The following is a 19,229-nucleotide window of genomic DNA, read 5'->3' on the forward strand; positions in this document are numbered from 1 at the left end:
CACAAGCTTTTGGCCAGAACACCTTCTCCCAATTTAGACACACACACACACACACACACACACACACACACACACACACACACACACATATATATATATATATTTAAAAAGAAAGATGATGAGACTTACCAAACAAAAGCGCTGGCAGGTCGATATATATATATATATATATATATATATATATATATATATATATATATTTAAAAAGAAAGATGATGAGACTTACCAAACAAAAGCGCTGGCAGGTCGATAGACACACAAACAAACACAAACATACACACAAAATCCAGCTTTCGCAACCAACGGCCGCCCCGCCAGGAAAGAGGGAAGGAGAGGGAAAGACAAAAGGATTTGGGTTTCAAGGGAGAGGGCAAGGAGTCATTCCAATCCCGGGAGCGGAAAGACTTACCTTAGGGGGAAAAAAGGACAGGTATACACTCGCACACACACACATATCCATCCTCATATACACAGACACAAGCAGACTGCTTGTGTCTGTGTATGAGGATGGATATGTGTGTGTGTGCGAGTGTATACCTGTCCTTTTTTCCCCCTAAGGTAAGTCTTTCCGCTCCCGGGATTGGAATGACTCCTTGCCCTCTCCCTTGAAACCCAAATCCTTTTGTCTTTCCCTCTCCTTCCCTCTTTCCTGGCGGGGCGGCCGTTGGTTGCGAAAGCTGGATTTTGTGTGTATGTTTGTGTTTGTTTGTGTGTCTATCGACCTGCCAGCGCTTTTGTTTGGTAAGTCTCATCATCTTTCTTTTTAAATATATTTTTCCCACGTGGAATGTTTCCCTCTATTATATATATATATATATATATATATATATATATATATATATATATATATATATATACATTCCACGTGGGAAAAAATATATCTAAAAACAAAGATGATGTGACTTACCAAACGAAAGCGCTGGCACGTCGATACACACACAAACATACACACAAAATTCTAGCTTTCGCAACCAACGGTTGCCTCGTCAGGAGAGAGGGAAGGAGAGGGAAAGACGAAAGGATTTGGGTTTTAAGGGAGAGAGTAAGGAGTGATTCCAATCCCGGGAGCGGAAAGACTTACCTTAGGAGGAAAAAAAGGACGGTTATACACTCGCGCGCACACACACACATATCCATCCACACATATATGTGTGTGTGTGCGAGTGTATACCCGTCCTTTTTTCCCCCTAAGGTAAGTCTTTCCGCTCCCGGGATTGGAATGACTCCTTACCCTCTCCCTTAAAACCCAAATCCTTTCGTCTTTCCCTCTCCTTCCCTCTTTCTTGACGAGGCAACCGTTGGTTGCGAAAGCTAGAATTTTGTGTGTATGTTTGTGTGTCTATCGACGTGCCAGCACTTTCGTTTGGTAAGTCACATCATTATTGTTTTTATACCTAAAAACAAAGATGATGTGACTTACCAAATGAAAGTGCTGGCAGGTCGACAGACACACAAACGAACACAAACATACACACAAAATTCAAGCTTTCGCAACAAACTGTTGGAATGACATATACAGACACAAGCAGACATATTTAAATATGTCTGCTTGTGTCTGTATATGTGTGGATGGATATGTGTGTGTGTTCGAGTGTATACCCGTCCCTTTTTCCCCCTAAGGTAAGTCTTTCCGCTCCCGGGACTGGAATGACTCCTTACCCTCTCCCTTAAAACCCACATCCTTTCGTCTTTCTCTCTCCTTCCCTCTTTCCTGATGAGGCAACAGTTTGTTGCGAAAGCTTGAATTTTGTGTGTATGTTTGTGTTCGTTTGTGTGTCTGTCGACCTGCCAGCACTTTCATTTGGTAAGTCACATCATCTTTGTTTTTAGGTATATTTTTTCTACGTGGAATGTTTCCTCTATTATAATCACATCTTTGTTTTTATATATATAAGTTAAGGATAATGCTGATACATGGTGAAACAACGCTCTGGTGGGCAGTTTGCGGGCTTAAATCACCTCGGGGTATGAATATACGGTGCATTTGACCTGAAGTCGTCGCATGGTAGTGCTGGCAGCAATCCACATTCGCAGAGGTGTGTTGGTGCATATCAGAGTACGGTGCAGCGAGTAAGTGTGCAGACGTTTTCAGACGTGCTAATGGTGACTGTGTGTTGAAAATGGCTCAAAGAACACATGTTGATGATGTTATGAGGGGTAGAATACTAGGGTGACTGGAGGCTGGTCAAACACATCAGGTCGTAACACGGGTCCTCCGTGTGTTACAAAGTGTGATCTCAAGCTTATAGCAATGATTCCAGCAGACAAGAAACATGTCCAGGTACTATGGTACGGGAGTCCACAGTGTACAACACCACAAGAAGACCGATATCTCACCATCAGTGCCCGCAGACAACCACGGAGTACTGCAGGTAGCCTTGCTTGGGACCTTACCACCCCTACTGGAACAGTTGTCTGCAGACACACAGTCTACAGATGACTTAACAGACACTGTTTATTCGCCCGGAGACCTGCAAGGTGCATTCCACTGACCCCTGGTCACAGGAGAGCCCGTAAAGCCTGGGGTCAAGAACACAGTACATGGTCGTTGGAACAGTGGTTCCAGCTTATGTTCACGGACAAGTCCAGGTATAGTTTGAACAAAGATTTTCACCAGTTTTTCATCGGGCATGAACCAGGAACCAGATACCAACCCCTTAATGTCTTTGACAGGGACCTGTATGGAGGTTGTGGTTTGATGGTGCGGGGTGGTATTATGATTGGTGCACGTACACCCCTGCATGTCTTTAACAGAGGAACTGTAACAGGTCAGGTGTATCGGGACGTCATTTTGCACCAGTATGTCCGCCTTTTCAGGGGTGCAGTGGGTCCCACCTTCCTCCTGATGGATGATTACATACGGCCCCACCGAGCTGCCATGGTGGAGGAGTACCTTGAAAGAGAAGATATCAGGCGAATAGAGTGGCCTGCCTGTTCTCCAGACCTAAACCCCATCGAGCATGTCTGGGATGCTCTCGGTCGTCGTATCGCTGCACGTCTTCAAATCCCTACGACACTTCAGGAACTCTGATAGCCACTGGTGCAAGAATGGGAGGCTATACCCCAGCAGCTGCTCGACCATCTGATCCAGAGTGGCCATTGTTAGTTTTTTTCAGATGATATGTTTTTGGATAAGAAATAAATAAACACACCTTTATTGAAGTGGCCTTTGTAGGTGTGCATTGTGATCATATCCCATATTGATGTTGGGGTACGTGAGCAGGAAACAGTGGTGTTTTGTAGCATACGTGTTTCAGGACAGTTTTCTCAACTTATCACCAATACCCTGGACTTTCAGATCTGTGTAGTGTGTGTTCCCTATCTGCCTACGCTGTTGGCGCCAGTTTTGTGTAGTGCCACATTGTGTGGCACCACATTATGCAATTATCCTTAATTTATGAGTATGAGTGTATATATATTCACATTCACACAGACTTAGCTCAGATACACATGAGCACGGTCTCTGGCTTCTGGGGCCAGACTGCAAGCAACTGCAAATGACGAGAAAAGCAGTCTGGGTGGTGGCGGTAAGGAGGGGGCTGGGGTGGGGAGGGGGGGGATAGCATGGTCGGGGGGGGGGGGGGAGACAATAATGTGCCGCTTTTGGGAGCACAGAGGGAGGATGTAAAGAGAGGGTAGGGCGGTTAAGTGCAGTCGGGATGTAAGCGGAGGGCGAGGGGGTGGAGGGGGGGGGGGGGGCAGTGGAAAAGGAGAGAAATAAAAAGACTGGAGTGTAGTTGGGAAATAGAAGGCTGCAGAGTGAGAACAGGTAAGGGAATAGGTGAGTGAAGGACAATGATTAATGAAGATTAAGGCCAGGAGGGTTACAGGAATGTAGGATATATTGCAGGGAGAGTTCCCACCTGTGTAGTTCAGAGAGGCTGATGTGGTTGGGAAGGATCCAGCTGGCACAAGCTGTAAAGCAATCATTGACAACCTTTTTGACTGTCAGCAATAAATTAAATTTTTATAACAGATGAAAATGCATGCATCAGGAACAGGAGTGCCAATGACATAAGAAATAAAAAATTGAAAATGGGATGTGTAAAGCACTTGAAATTAAGAAATTCCTGTTATTTTTTGATCACATTTGTATACAGAGCACACTCCAGATGTGCTGCATATACTGCAACAATGTGTTCGTACTGCCTGTGACATCATTCAGTTGCAGGATGGCACAAGTGAATGCATGTTGTTGCTACCTGTGTTCAAGCACACTTGGAGGCTTACGGGAGTCACTTTGAGCACCCTGTCTAATGGTGATCCCATCACAGCATGTTGTGCACTGCATTGCACTGTACAGGTGTGATAAATTATTAATTGTGAGAGTCTTTTTGGTGCGCCTATCTGCGATAGAGCATCTCCGCTATATGGTGAGTAGCAACTATCTTTCCCATAATATTGTTACCGAGCGAGGTGGCGTAGTGGTTAGCACACTGGACTCGCATTCGGGAGGACGACGGTTCAATCCCGTCTCCGGCCATCCTGATTTAGGTTTTCCGTGATTTCCCGAAATCGCTTCAGGCAAATGCCGGGATGGTTCCTTCGAAAGGACAAGGCCAGTTTCCTTCCCGATCCTTTCCTCACCCGAGCTTGCGCTCCGTCTCTAATGACCTCGTTGTCGACGGGATGTTAAACACTAATCTCCTCCTCCTCCTCTCATATTATTGTTAAATTCCATCCTGGATTTCCCATTGTTTGATAAATACCTTGTAGCAAAGAGGCCAGCGGTCTTGCTGCAGTGGTAACACTGGTTCCTGTCAGGTCACCAAATTTAAGCACTATCAGGCTCGGCTAGCAATCAGGTGGGTGACCATCCGGGTCTGCCAAGTGCTGTTGGTAAACTAGATGCAATTGGCCCTCTAGAGGCCAGTCAAAGAGCTACTCGAATGAGAAGTAGCAGTTCTGGTCGCAAAAACTGACAACGGCCGTGAGAGCGATATGCTGACCACACACACCTCCGTATCTGCATCCAGTGACGCCTGTCGGCCGAGGATGACACGGCGGTCATTTCATACCGGAGGTCCTTCTGAGGTTTGCTCGGATTTGGAGTTGTAGTATAGACAGTCTACCTCTGTAGCTGATGTCAGTGTAGATGATTGCCATGCAGAGGACCTGGCTTAAATTCCCTATATAGCTGATAATTTTTCTTTGGTGGAAAGACTGGAACGGGGCCCACTCAGCATACAGATGTCAGCTGAAGAGCTGCTTGAGCGAGTAGCAGCAGCTCCGAGGTCTGCAGAGCCGACACTGGCCGGCACATCAGTTTACTGGAATCATATTTTGGGGTAGCTCCACAAAAAGAGAAAAAATTTTTAGAGTACAGAAGCGTATAATAAGAGTAATGAGTAGTGTAAATCCAAGAACATCACGTCGAAACCTATTCAAAGGATTGGGCATATTAGCCACAGCTTCTCAGTATATTTATTCCTTAATGAAGTTTGTTGTAAATAATACATATCTTTTTCCAACTAACTGCTTAGTACACAGTATCAATACTAGGAATAAGAATAATATACATAAAGATTTAAAATCACTTACTCTTGCCCAGAAAGGAGTCCAGTATTCAGCAACGCATATTTTCAATAAGTTACCAGCAACCATTAAGAGTTTAGTTTTAGACAATTCACAATTTAAACATAATTTAAAAGAATTTTTGGTGGCCAACTCCTCCTGTTCCATCCATGAGTTTCTCAACAAGTGCAGTAGACCATTTTAATTTATTATTATTTATCGTATGGCAATACAGACACATAAGAAAGAAACAGAGAAATCACTAATATAAGAAACGTTAATAATTGCAAACCAACATTACTAATATAACAAAGTTTACAGATTATAAACAAACATCAAGTCTATTAGTATAATCTATCGACTCTGGAGTTGCGAGCAGGAAGTCGTCGGGGCTCCCATTGTAGGCTCTTCTGGAACACTCTTCAACAATGTGACTGATGGTCTGACTTTCTCCGCAGTCACACTGAGGGGATAGTATTTTACCCCATTTATACAGGGAGTAAGCACATCTGCCATGACGAGTTCTAATCCTATTTAGAGTGGACCACGTTTTGCGTGGTAGGTCAAAACCAGGTGGCTTTTGTGTGACGCAAGGCATGTTATGATTTTACCATGCGTTCCATTTTTCAGGTCATGCGTTTGTGATAATGAAATCTTCTTGTACACAGTTCCATGCTGTTCTTGTTGGCGGGTTCCTAGATCGAAGCCTATTAGTGTTTGCAGCCTCAATGTCTTGGTGGATTGGCAGGCTTCGATTTCCCATGACGTTTTTGTATTCACGTACAAGAGCGTCAGTACGTCGCAGGTGTGGCGGCGGGATGTGGCTTAATATTGGGAGCCATTGCGTTGGAGTGGGTTTAATTACTCCAGAAATTGTCCTTATAGTGTTATGCAACTGGACATCCACCTTTTTTACATGTGGGCTGTTTAGCCAAATCGGAGCACAGTATTCGGCAGCCCAGAATACAATTGCTAAAGCAGAGGTGCGGAGAGTGGAGGCCGTTGCTCCCCAGGTAGTACCACAGAGCTTTTGAATAATGTTGTTTCTTGTCTTTAATTTTTCGGCAGTCTTTGTTAGGTGCTCTTTAAAAGATAGTGTTCTGTCCAGCCTCATGCCCAAGTACTTTGGAGTTTTATTATGCCTGAGAACAGTGTTTTCAAATCAAATGTTGAGTTCCTTTCCAGCGAGTTTGTTGTTGAGATGGAAGCAACTAACCTGTGTTTTGGAAGCATTTGGTTGAAGTCTCCACCTCCGGAAATATTCACCCATTATCTTCAGGTCTTTCGTTAGGATATCCTCAGATGCTTCAATTGTGCTACATCTTGTAGTGAGGGCCCAATCGTCAGCATACCCGAACTTTCTTGATTGTGTTTACGGCAGGTCTGCAATATAGAGGCTAAACAGCTGTGGTGCAAGCACTGATCCTTGTGGTAAGCCATTCTTTAGTTTTTTGATGGAGCTGTAGTCAGTGTCCATAGTTATTTGGAACACCCTATCATTGAGCATGCTGTCTATTAAGCGTGCTATAGATTTGCAAGGAATTACTCGAAGAATTTTGTACGTGATACCTTCTCTCCACACAGTGTTGTAAGCTGCTGAGAGGTCAATAAAGGCGACTGATGTTTTCAATTTTCTCTGGAATCCCACCTCAATGTAAGTAGTGAATGACAACACCTGGTCAGTACAACTTCTTCCTGGCCGAAAGCCTGCCTGTTCAACTGGGATCGACCTGAACAATTCTGGGCTAATTCTGTTATATATAAGCTTCTCTAGTAATTTGTAAATTACAGACAGCAGGGCAATTGGTCTGTAGCTTTTTGGGTTGTCAGCTGGCTTCCCAGGCTTTAGAATAGCTATTACCTTAGTTCGTTTGAGTTCTTGTGGGTTATTGCCAGTTTGCATTATGTTTGTGAAAAATTGAGCCAGCCATACTTTTGTATACTTGCCACAGTTTGTTATGAATTCAGGGTGAACGTTGGCGAAACCTGGTACCATTTTAATGAAAATTTATTATACTATAATTTTTGACAATACCTGGTTGTAACAACCAAGTAACTACCTACTGTGTAAATGAATGATGGATGTATGGAAAGCAGGTGTAAGTCTTAAATCTGTAAATAGTGAAAGTTTAATTTTAAATCTTGTACATAATCTGACTGTTCTTAACTGAGGATCACTGCAATGAATAATGTACTTTAATTTTTGACAATACTTGGTTGAAATAGCCAAGAAACTAGCAAATGTCTGAATGATGGATTTAAGTAAGTATTAAACCCGTAAATATTAGAAGTTTAAATTTAATTCATGTACATAATTTTACTCCTTATTGACTGAGGATCATTAAAATTAATGGAACTCAAGTTTTTCTAATTACATTTTTGTAATGTGTTTATCTGACATGTTCCACACCCAGGAGTATTCCCTCTTTTGTGGGTCTAATCTAATCTAACCTAACTTACTTCTGTGCTGCATCCAAATGATAACCAGTGGCTGAAGACACAGTGGTCGTTCGGTCCGATTCGCCATTCTGGGCAGAACGACAGAACTTTGCTTTCCTTGTACATAGACACTGTGCATTTCTGTCTGTATGACCTTTTATGCTCTTTACACTCTCATGAATAATTTCCTGCAGTTTGACCATAGCAGAGAGACCCGTACGGATAACATAGGAACAAGCATCACCGGTGTAGAGGAACTACTGAAAGAGTTGAAAACAAACAAGTTGCCAGGTCTGGATGGAACCCCAACTCGATTTTACAAAGAGTACTCTTCAGAATGGGCCCTTACTTAGCCTGCATTTGTTTTGAATCTCTCTCCGAGCACAAAGTCTGTAGCAGCTGGAAAAAAATGCTGTCGGCATTTGTATACGAGAAGGGTAAAAGAACGGACCCGCAAAGTTACAGACCATTATCCCTTACATCGATTTGCTGCAGACTTCTATTCTGAGTTCGAATATAATAAGTTTCGTAGAGACCGACGAACTTATGTTTCAAAGCGTGGTTTTAGAAAGCATCCGCTTGCCATTTTGTCACATGACACACTGCGAACTATGGATGAAGGGCAAAAGGCAGATTACATATTCCTAGATTTCCGTAAAGCGTTTGACACAGTGCTACACTGTGACTCTTAATGAAGCTACGACCGTATGGAATAAGTCCCCAGATATCTGAGTGGCTCGAACACTTCTTAAGTAACAGGACCCAGTATGTTGTCATTGACGGTGAATGTTCACCAGAGACAAGGGTATCGTCAGCAGTGCCCCAGGGAAGTGTGATAGGACTGCTGATATTTTCTGTATGGATAAATGACCTAGTGGACAGGGTGGGCGGCAATCCACGGTTGTTTTCAGGTTATGCTACGGTGGACAGGAAAGTGTCAAAGATGTGTGACTGTAGGATGATATATGATGATTTGGACAAAATTTCTGCTATGATGAATGGTAGCTGGCTCTGGATCTAGAAAAGTGTAAGTTAATGTGGATTAGAAGGAAAAACAAACCCATAATGTTCGCTTACAGCTATACTAATGTCTAGCATGACACAGTCACATAGTTTAATTATTTAGACGTTGTTGTTTGTGGTCTTTAGTCCAGAGACTGCTTTGATGCAGCTCTCCATGCTACTCTATCCTGTGCAAGCTGCTTCATCTCCCAGTACCTACTACAATCTACATCCTTCTGAATCGGCTTAGTGTATTCATCTCTTAGTCTCCCTCTACGATTTTTACCCTCCACGCTGCCCTCCAATACTAAATTGGTGATCCCTTGATGCCTCAGAATAAGCCCTACCAACTGATCCCTTCTTCTAGTCAAGTTGTGCCACAAACTCTTCTTCTCCCCAATTCTATTCAGTACCTCTTCATTAGTTATGTGATCTACCCATCTAATCTTCAGCATTCTTCTGTAGCACCACATTTCGAAAGCTTCTATTCTCTTCTTGTCCAAACTAGTTATCGTCCATGTTTCACTTCCATACATGGGTACACTCCATACAAATACTTTCAGAAATGACTTCCTGACACTTAAATCTATACTCGATGTTAACAAATTTCTCTTCTTCAGAAACGCTTCCCTTGCCATAGCCAGTCTACAATTTATATCCTCTCTACTTTGACCATCATCAGTTATTTTGCTCCCCAAATAGCAAAACTCCTTTACTACTTTAAGTGTCTCATTTCCTAATCTAATTCCCTCAGCATCACCCGACTTAATTTGTCAACATTCCATTATCCTCATTTTGCTTTTGTTGATGTTCATCTTATATCCTCCTCTCAAGAAACTGTCCATTCCGTTCAACTGCTCTTCCAAGTCCTTTGCTGTCTCTGACAGAATTACAATGTCATCGGCAAACCTCAAAGTTTTTATTTCTTCTCCATGGATTTTAATTCCTACTCCAAATTTTTCTTTTGTTTCCTTTACTGCTTGCTCAATATACAGATTGAATAACATCGGGGAGAGGCTACAACCCTGTCTCACTCCCTTCCCAACCACTGCTTCCCTTTCATGCCCCTCGACTCTTGTAACTGCCATCTGGTTTCTGTACAAATTGTAAATTGCCTTTCGCTCCCTGTATTTTACCCCTGCCACCTTCAGAATTTGAAAGAGAGTATTCCAGTCAACATTGTCAAAAGCTTTCTCTAAGTCTACAAATGCTAGAAACGTAGGTATGCCTTTCCTTAACCTTTCTTCTAAGATAAGTCGTAGCGTCAGTATTGCCTCACATGTTCCAACTTTTCTACTGATCCAAACTGATCTTTCCCGAGGCCGGCTTCTACCAGATTTTCCATTTGTCTGTAAAGAATTTGTGTTAGTATTTTGCAGCTGTGACTTATTACACTGATAGTTCGGAAATTTTACATCTGTCAACCCCTGCTTTCTTTGGGATTGGAATTATTATATTCTTCTTGAAGTCTGAGGGTATTTCGCCTGTCTCATACATCTTGCTCACCAGATGGTAGAGTTTTGTCAGGACTGGCTCTCCCAAGGCTATCAGTAGTTCTAATGGAATGTTGTCTACTCCGGGGCCTTGTTTCGGCTTAGGTCTTTCAGTGCTCTGTCAAACTCTTCACGCTGTATCGTATCTCCCATTTCATCTTAATCTATATCCTCTTCCATTTCCATAATACTGTCCTAAAGTACATCACCCTTGTATAGACCCTCTATATACCCTTCCACCTTTCTGTTTTCCCTTCTTTGCTTAGAACTGGGTTTCCATCAAAGCTCTTGATATTCATGCAAGTGGTTCTCCTTTCTCCAAAGGTGTCTTTAATTTTTCTGTTGTCAGTATCTATCTTACCACTAGTGAGATAAGCCTCTACATCCTTACATTTGTCCTCTAGCCATCCCTGCTTAGTCATTTCGCACTTACTCTTGATCTCATTTTTGAGACGTTTGTATTCCTTTCTGCCTGCTTCATTTACTGCATTTTTGTATTTTCTCCTTTCATCAATTAAATGCAGTATCTCTTCTGTTACCCAAGGATTCCTATTAGCCCTCGTCTTTTTACCTACTTGATCCCCTGCTGCCTTCACTATTTCATCCCTCAAAGCTACCCATTCTTCCTCTTACTGTGTTTCTTTCCCCCATTCCTGTCAATTGTTCCCTTATGCTCTCTCTGAAACTCTCTACCACCTCTGGTTCTGTCTGTTAATCAGGTCACATCTCCTTAAATTCCTACCTTTTTGCAGTTTCTTCAGTTTTAATCTACAGTTCATAACCAATAGATTGTGGTCAGAGTCCACATCTGCCCCTGGAAATGTCTTACAATTTAAAATCTGGTTCCTAAATCTCTGTACTACCATTATATAATGTATCTGATACCTTTTAGTATCTCCAGGCCTCTTCCATGTATACAGCCTTCTTTCATGATTCTTGAACGAAGTGTTAGCTATGATTAAGTTATGCTCTGTGCAAAATTCTACCAGGCGGGTTCCTCTTTCATTTCTAACCCCCATTCCATATTCACCTACTACATTTCCCCCTCTTCCTTTTCCTATTATCGAATTACAGTCACCCATGACTATTAAATTTTCGTCTCCCTTCACTATCTGAATAATTTCTTTTATTTCATCATGCATTTCATCAATCTCTTTGTCATCCGCGGAGCTAGTTGGCATATAAACTTGTACTACTGTGGTATGCGTGGGCTTCGTGTCTAATTTAGCTACAATAATGCGTTCACTATGCTGTTTGTAGTAGCTTACCCGCACTCCTATTTTTTATTCATTATTAAACCTACTCCTGTATTACCCCTATTTGATTTTGTATGTGTAACCCTGTGGTCACCTGACCAGAAGTCTTGTTCCTCCTGCCACCGAACTTCACTAATTGCCGCTATATCTAACTTTAACCTATCCACTTCCCTTTTTAAATTTTCTAACCTACCTGCCCAATTAAGGGATCTGACATTCCACGCTCCGATCCGTAGAACGTCAGTTTTCTTTCTCGTGATAACAACGTCCTCGTGAGGCTTAATGTCGCAAAACGACATTAAATGGAACGAGTGTGTGAGAATTGTGGCAGGGAAGGTGAATGGATGACTCGGCTTTGTTGGGAGAGTTTGAGTAAAGAGTGGTTCGCTTGTAAAGGAGACCACATATAGGACACTGGTGGGACGTATTCTTTAGTACTGCTAGAGTGTTCTGGATCTGTACCAGGTCAGATTGAAGGAAGACATCAAAGTAATTCAGAGGTAAGCTGCTGGTTTTGTTATTGGTAGGTTCGAACGAGGTGCAAGTTTTACGGAGATGCTTCGGGAACTCAAATGAGAATCACTGGAGGGAAGGCGATGTTCTTTTCTTGGAGCACTGTTGAGAAAATTTAGAGAACTGGCATTCGAGGCTGACTGCAGAACGATTCTGCTGCTGCCAGTGTACACATTGCGTAAGGGCTGAGAAGGTACGATTAGAGAGATTAGGGCTTGTATGAAAGCGTACAGACAATCGTTTTTCCCGCACCTTATCTGCGAGTGGAACAGGAAAAGAAATGACTTGTAGTGGTCCAGGGCAGTCTCCACCACACGCTTTATGGTGGGTTGTGGAGTGTGTATGTAGATGTGGCTGTAATAGTTGCTATTATTATTATGATTATTATGATTATTATTATTACGAATATTTCCTTTTAAGAGAGTGATTTAACTTGAGTGGTCATGATTTCTTCTTCTTTCTTTCCAAATTCTCTTCATACGTTCACTGTGTTCTCTCTTGCGTTCTTCCGACCATCTTTCTCTCGTTCTATTCTGTTCTTGTTTAAGTGTGTGTTTCTTTATGATGTTTCTAAACTGTTCTCTATTATTTATGTTGTCTTGTGTGATTCTCAGTTATTTAATGCCTTCTTCTGTTTAAGTGATCCACTTTCTCTTGTTTTTGTTCTTGTTTACTATTTCAAATATTTGCCTTGTGAGCCTGGTTTTATTCATCCTGCTGATAAGTGGAAAAGTGTAGAAACTGAAGAAGGCAAAAAGAGGTACAGGAAACTGAATAATGAATTAAGAAGAGAAACTGAAGAAGCAAGAGAAAAATGGATGAAACAGAAATGCAATGAAATAGAGAAAATGGAGAGAGAGAGAAAGTATGAAATGATGTATAGACTGGCTAGTGAGATAGTTTTTGAACGTAAAAGAAAGAGGAATAACATGGAAATAGAAAGAGCGGATGGTACTCTAGCAGAAGAACCACAGGAGGTTTTGAGCAGATGGCAAGTATATATTGAATGTCTGTATAAGGGGGATGAAATGCAAAGCGAAATTAAGGTTGAAGAGGAGCAATATGTGCCGGAAGATGGAAAGGGATTTACCATCTCGGAAGCAGAAGTAGAAAAGGTGCTGAAGGAGTTGAAGAATAGGAAGGTGTGTGGAATTGATGACTTGCCAGCAGAACTGTTGAAGAGTGTGGGAAACAAGGCAAGAAGAGAAATAGTCTACAGAGAAAAGGAGAAACACTAAAAAATGTGAAGAGCACCGGACCATCAGTCTAAATTCTCATGCAGCTAAAGTCTTGCTGAGAGTGTTGAATAGAAGGCTATATGGCAAGCTGGATAGAGGGATTGCAGAGGAGCAGTTCAGATTTAGAAGAGGAAAAGGAACGAGAGATGCTATAGGGGAAAGATATATGGGAAAAGGTAGAGAAATCTTTGCTGTTTTTATATAGAATAGGCTTTTGACAGAGTTCTGTGCAACAAGCTGATGGGTATTTTGAAGAGGAAACGAGTAGATTGGAAAGAGAGACGACTAATACAGAATCTATATTTACACCAGAAAGTAAGGATAAGGATAGGAAATGAAGTGTCAGAAGGAAGCAGCATTGGACGAGGTGTTAGACAAGGTTGTTGCCTTTCCCCACTGTTGTCTAACGTATACCTTGAAGAGATTGTTGCTAAAAGCTTAGATGGGAAAAGAGGAATATGTATTGGTGGAAAGAGGATAGAATGTATAAGATTTGCTGATGACATGTTATTAGTGGTAGAAAGTGAGCAGACAGTGAATAACATGCTCAAAGATGTGAATGAAGCTTGTGTGGAATATGGGATGCAAATAAACACAGCAAAAACAGAGTGTATGGTCATCAGTACAAGACGCGGACTGTCCAATATTAAAATAGGATAACCTACCATTAGCCAAGTAAGTCAATTTAAATATCTCGGAAGCACAGTAACTGAAGACTTGAGATGTCACCAGGCGATGAAAACTCGAGTTGCCAAAGCAAAGGAGGCATTCGACAGAAAGAGGAGACTCTTATGTAGTAAATTAGATAAAGGACTAAGGAAAAGGCTTGTCAAATGTTTTGGCTGGAGTGTGGCACTATATGGGGCAGAAACATGGACACCGAGACGAGAGGATGAAAGAAAGGTTAGAAGCATTTGAGATGATGTGAAGGAGAATGGAGAGAATAAGCTGGATGGAAAGAGTGAGTAATGAAAGAGTATTGGAAAGGGTTGGTGAGAGAAGATGTCTGCTGAAGGTTGTAAGAGAAAGGAAAAAAAACTGGTTGGGACATTCACTGAGGAGGGAGTGCTTCCTAGCAGATGCTTTGGAAGGATCGGTTTGTGGGAGAAGAGTGAGAGGAAGGAGGAGATACAAGGTGATAAGACGACATGAAGGGAAGAGGAAATTATGCAGACCTGAAGAGGATGGCAGAAGACCAGACAGCCTGGAGAACGACCATGTGAAAACCTGCCTTTTGGCAGAACACTGATGATGATGATGATGATGATGATGATGATGATAAGTCCATAAAATTTCATCCTTCTCTTTCTAATGGTGTCTGTTATTGTTTCTATGTCTTTGTAAGTCATTGGCCTCCTCATTTAAATTCCTTCCTGAAACACTGGTCCATATATTCTCCTCAGAATTTTTCTTTCCTGCTTTTCAATCTCTCTGATCTTCGCATGACCATTAAACACTGTAGTTTCTGCAGCATAAAGTTCTTCTGGTAGGACTACTGTGTTGTAATGCCTTAGTTTCGCATTGACAGAAATAGATTTCTTGTTATAGTGATTCCAAGTGAGCTTATATACTTCTTGTAATCTGGACTTCCCACGCCCAGGTTCCTGGGTTCGATTCCTGGCGGGGTCAGGGATTTTCTCTGCCTCGTGATGACTGGGTGTTGTGTGATGTCCTTAGGGTTAGCTAGGTTTAAGTAGTTCTAAGTTCTAGGGGACTGAAGACCATCGATGTTAAGTCCTATAGTGCTCACAGCCATTTGAACCATTTTTTTTGTAATCTGGAGATTCTATCTTCATTGGCTACTGAGTTCAGTCCTGATTGTTGTATTATCTCACCCACATATCTGAAGTGGGCAACTTGCGCCACTTTCCCATATTGAGTAGGAATTATCTACAGGTTTGTTTTCCACGTACTGTATTTTCTCGTAGGAGATTTGTAGCCCAGTTTTCTGTGAGATTTCATGTAGTTTCTCCAATGCAAGTTTGGCTTCCTCTCTATTGTTCGTTAGAATGGCAAGATTGTCCGCGAAAGCCGGACACTTCACATTCTCTGGTCTTTTTTAATCCCAAGCTGAATTCCTTTTATTTCCTTTTCCCATGTCCTCACAATTTCTTCCAGAACCATGTTAAATAGAAGGGGGAACAATCCATCTCCTTGGCGAACACCAGTATGGATATGAAATGCTTCTGATGTTTCTCCTGTGAATTTAACTTTGTAGGTCGTATCTGTTAATGCCTGTTGCCTTGTTTTCCTGTCAATCCTGAACTTCTCTAAAGTGTGGAATAATGTTTGTCTGTCTATTGAATCGTAAGCCTTTTTAAGTATTTCTACATCTTCTCAGTTGCAAAATTGTTTTTAAGTTCATACCTGTTCGAACCAAGATCGACCTCTGCGAAACCTTACCCTATTAACTGCTGTATTATTATTATTATTATTATTATTATTATTATTATTATTATATGCTTTCGTGGGAGCTTCACAAATATGTCTTGTTGTTCTGTATGGCTAGAGAATGCGATGTTTTGAATTGCAGATGTTTGAGATGCTGCTGAAAGTGGCGACGGTGTGCATTGCCGCATCAGTTCAGTGGGGCAGTGTGTCTGCTAGTATCAATCTGCCCGGGTGCTACATAGATTTGCCAGCAGACACAAACATCTCAACCTTTTCGGAGGTAGTGGGAAGCTGGTGAGTTTGTTACACAGATAAAACATAGTTTTACTCTTTTATTCTAACTCTTTATTGTGTACATTACATTGTAACTGTTTAAGTTGCATTCATTTAGGTAGAGTACTAATAAAGTATGAGACTTTTGACCATTAATTACCAAGAAGTGACACGTATAGTACTGCCAATAGATACATAAAAGGATATCACATAAAGAATGTAGCTTTTCAGTGCATAATAAGATAAAAATTTATCAGTGAAATTAAGTAATATCAAACAATGAAAACACCAGGTTGGAATATCAACAATGTAGGTAAAGATAGATTGCTGCTTACCGAAAGATGGCACGTTAAGTTGCTTAATGTGTCATCTTCATGGCAAGTAGTGATCTTCCAATTCCTGAATTAATTAATGTATTAGGTCGGTGCATAAGTTTGTAGCATTTTTGTTTTGCATGTTGGTGTTCCAGTTGCTATGGGTTTATTTATAGACTGTAATTTTTTATTTGTAGTGTACTGTTGCTATTTGAGTTTACATATTCTCATTTGGAGGTAGTGAGTGAAGCTGTAGGTGCTAGAAAATGACTTGGCAATCAGAGAAATCAGGAAATTTCTAACGTTCTTCTGTTTGAGGTCAAAAAGAGGTGAAAGCTGCGGAGACAGCGAGAAATATTTGCACCGCATATGCAGATAATGCCACTGGACAGAGCGCAGCAAGAAAATGGTTTTCTCATTTTGACATCAGTGGCTCTCCACATCTGGAAGATCTAAGAGTATGATGAAGATTGTTTAAACGGATTAACCCACAATGATCCACTTTAGTGTACTCGAGAACTGGCAAATCTGATGAACTGCGATCTTATCCACCATCGTGTGACATTTTCATGTACTGAGGAAGGTTCAATAATTGGGTATGTGGGTACTGTATGCTACAAGTCAAAATGACAATAAATCAGAGGGTGGCCATATTTCTGCTTGCACATCATCAACTGGCTTGTGAACGACACTGACCATTCCTATCTTGTATCGTTACTGGTTATGAGAAATGCTGCCTACATGCTGACATAAGGAAAAGAAATGATTGAGCCCAAACAAAGGACTGACTCACCATATGAAGAGCTGGGCACACCCTCAAAAGATAATGCTATACATCTGGTGGAACAGCGACGGTGTGGTGTACTACGAATTGCTTCCCTTAGGTGTAACAGTCACAACTGACGTTTATTGTCAACAACTGAGACATCTTACAGACACAATCTGAGAACAGGAAGACTGCAAGAAGTGATGCTACTCCATGATAACACCCACCCGTATTCTGCTAGACTGACAAAAACAATATACGTGTGTTGGGTGGTGAAGTCATTCCACATCCCCCTTATTCAATTTATATTGCCCTTTCAGATTTTCCCCTTTTACACTCTCTGTCGAACAGATTCGAGGGTCTTCCTTTCTGGATGAAAATGTGCTCTGAACGCGGCTCGGAAAATTCTTCACGTAAAAACCACGTGACTTCTACAATTGGGGAATCAGTAAGTTACCCCAGCATTAGCACACTGTTGTAAATAGTGAAAGGGAATATATTATTGATGAATAGAGTCTCTGTTATGTGTATGTGTTGTGTTTATTAAAGTTTTAGAAAAACACAACAAACTTATGCACCACCCTAATAGATATCATTACACCGTATGCTGCTACCTGTGATTATGTTGTTGTACGATACTACTCAAATGCTCTTCACGGTTCTGCGGCTCACTCTTTTTCTTTTGATGAAATTTTCTGTAAATTTTCTGGATATGTGCACCTTTAGTTATGAAATTACGATTTGGAAACAATTCACGAATACATGCTGTAGTGCTTTGTGCGCTATAGGGTGGACAGCAATCATGTTTGTACCACAGATTCCTCCTAGTCTGCAGAGGAATGTCTCCTAGCATCCGTGGAAGATAATCTGTTAGGAGGCTATGATACTTGTGCGCATTCAGCGTTCCTTCTATCAGGGTGTATACAACCCGGGAGATCTGGGAAAAACTCGGGAATTTTTTCGTCTGGGAGAAAACCGGGAAAAACCCGGGAATTTTTCATTGTTTTAGTTACCAGTTATATTTTTGTGATTCTGGCTGGTAATAACCAATACTCTAATGAAGGATATTACTGTATTCCGCTTTTGCAGAATAATACTGCAGCAAGAAAACATGAACGAGAGAAAAAAAAAGAAGAAAAAAACAAAAATAAGACTTAAGTCGCAAAGGAAATGCGCCATATACAACAACAAAACACTGTGCTCATACAAGCGTCTGCCAACCAAAGTGTGTCAAAGGCTTTAGGAAGAATATGCAGTGCTTCCTAACAACCAATTGCCTCCGATGAGCGTGACGTGACAGCTGTTTACATTAGATTCATTTGAGCAGTTGAGTGGCGTGTGAGTAGTACCTTCTCCTGCCTCTGGTTACAGTAGTGTGGCTGGGCGCCACCATCTAAATTGCTCCAGTTCGGAAATCGTAGATCCGGGGCTGATGCACAGAGCACTCCGAGTTGTTGTGGGGAGGTGGGTAGTCTCCACGTGACCTGTGTTTACGTTTAGTGATTTTGCTGTTTCCTCTTCGATTATCGCTCTCACGTTAAATGAAAACAAAAAGGATTTCTCTGACTGGGAGCTACCAAATGAATTAAAATACGTTCGCATAGTTACGGAAGGCTAAAATATGTTGTTAGTTTCAGGTTTTATTTCCACCTTTCTGACAGTCAAGCATTAATCGCCTTGCGGAACCTTGAAGTTATTTTTGTCTGTTTGCTAAAGAGATTTGGCTTTTATTAATCTTTTGCGCTGAGGCAGTCAATTAATTTGAAACGAAGTGTTTTAACTTCACACTTTTGGCTAGTTTCAACTGTTCGCTGCATTTCAGGTGCACGTTTTCCATCTTCTAGCTCGTATGGCATTATGCCATAATTATGAACCAAACATGAGATAATAGATTACTAGTACTCATGAAAATTTACATCCGAATCTGGACATACGATTGTGCACTTTAAGCCGAACCATGCATTTTAGTATGGTTCACGAAATTCCGATGCTCTCGAAGTATCCTTTGATGTCTTGTTTCTTTTATGACA

General features: G+C 41.5%; 1 protein-coding gene across 1 annotated transcript in view; it reads left to right on the forward strand.

Annotated features, from left to right (window-relative positions):
- The window catches only part of LOC126108781 (cation-dependent mannose-6-phosphate receptor-like), a 124,289-nt gene that overhangs the window by 17,853 nt on the left and 87,207 nt on the right, over positions 1 to 19,229 (forward strand). The window contains exon 2 of the mRNA XM_049914132.1: positions 15,989 to 16,140. Within this exon, the coding sequence (XP_049770089.1) occupies positions 15,989 to 16,140 (152 nt within the window). The remainder of the gene's footprint in view (positions 1 to 15,988; positions 16,141 to 19,229) is intronic.

This window comes from Schistocerca cancellata, chromosome 11 (assembly GCF_023864275.1).
Source record: "Schistocerca cancellata isolate TAMUIC-IGC-003103 chromosome 11, iqSchCanc2.1, whole genome shotgun sequence".
NCBI classification, from domain to species: Eukaryota; Metazoa; Arthropoda; class Insecta; order Orthoptera; family Acrididae; genus Schistocerca; species Schistocerca cancellata.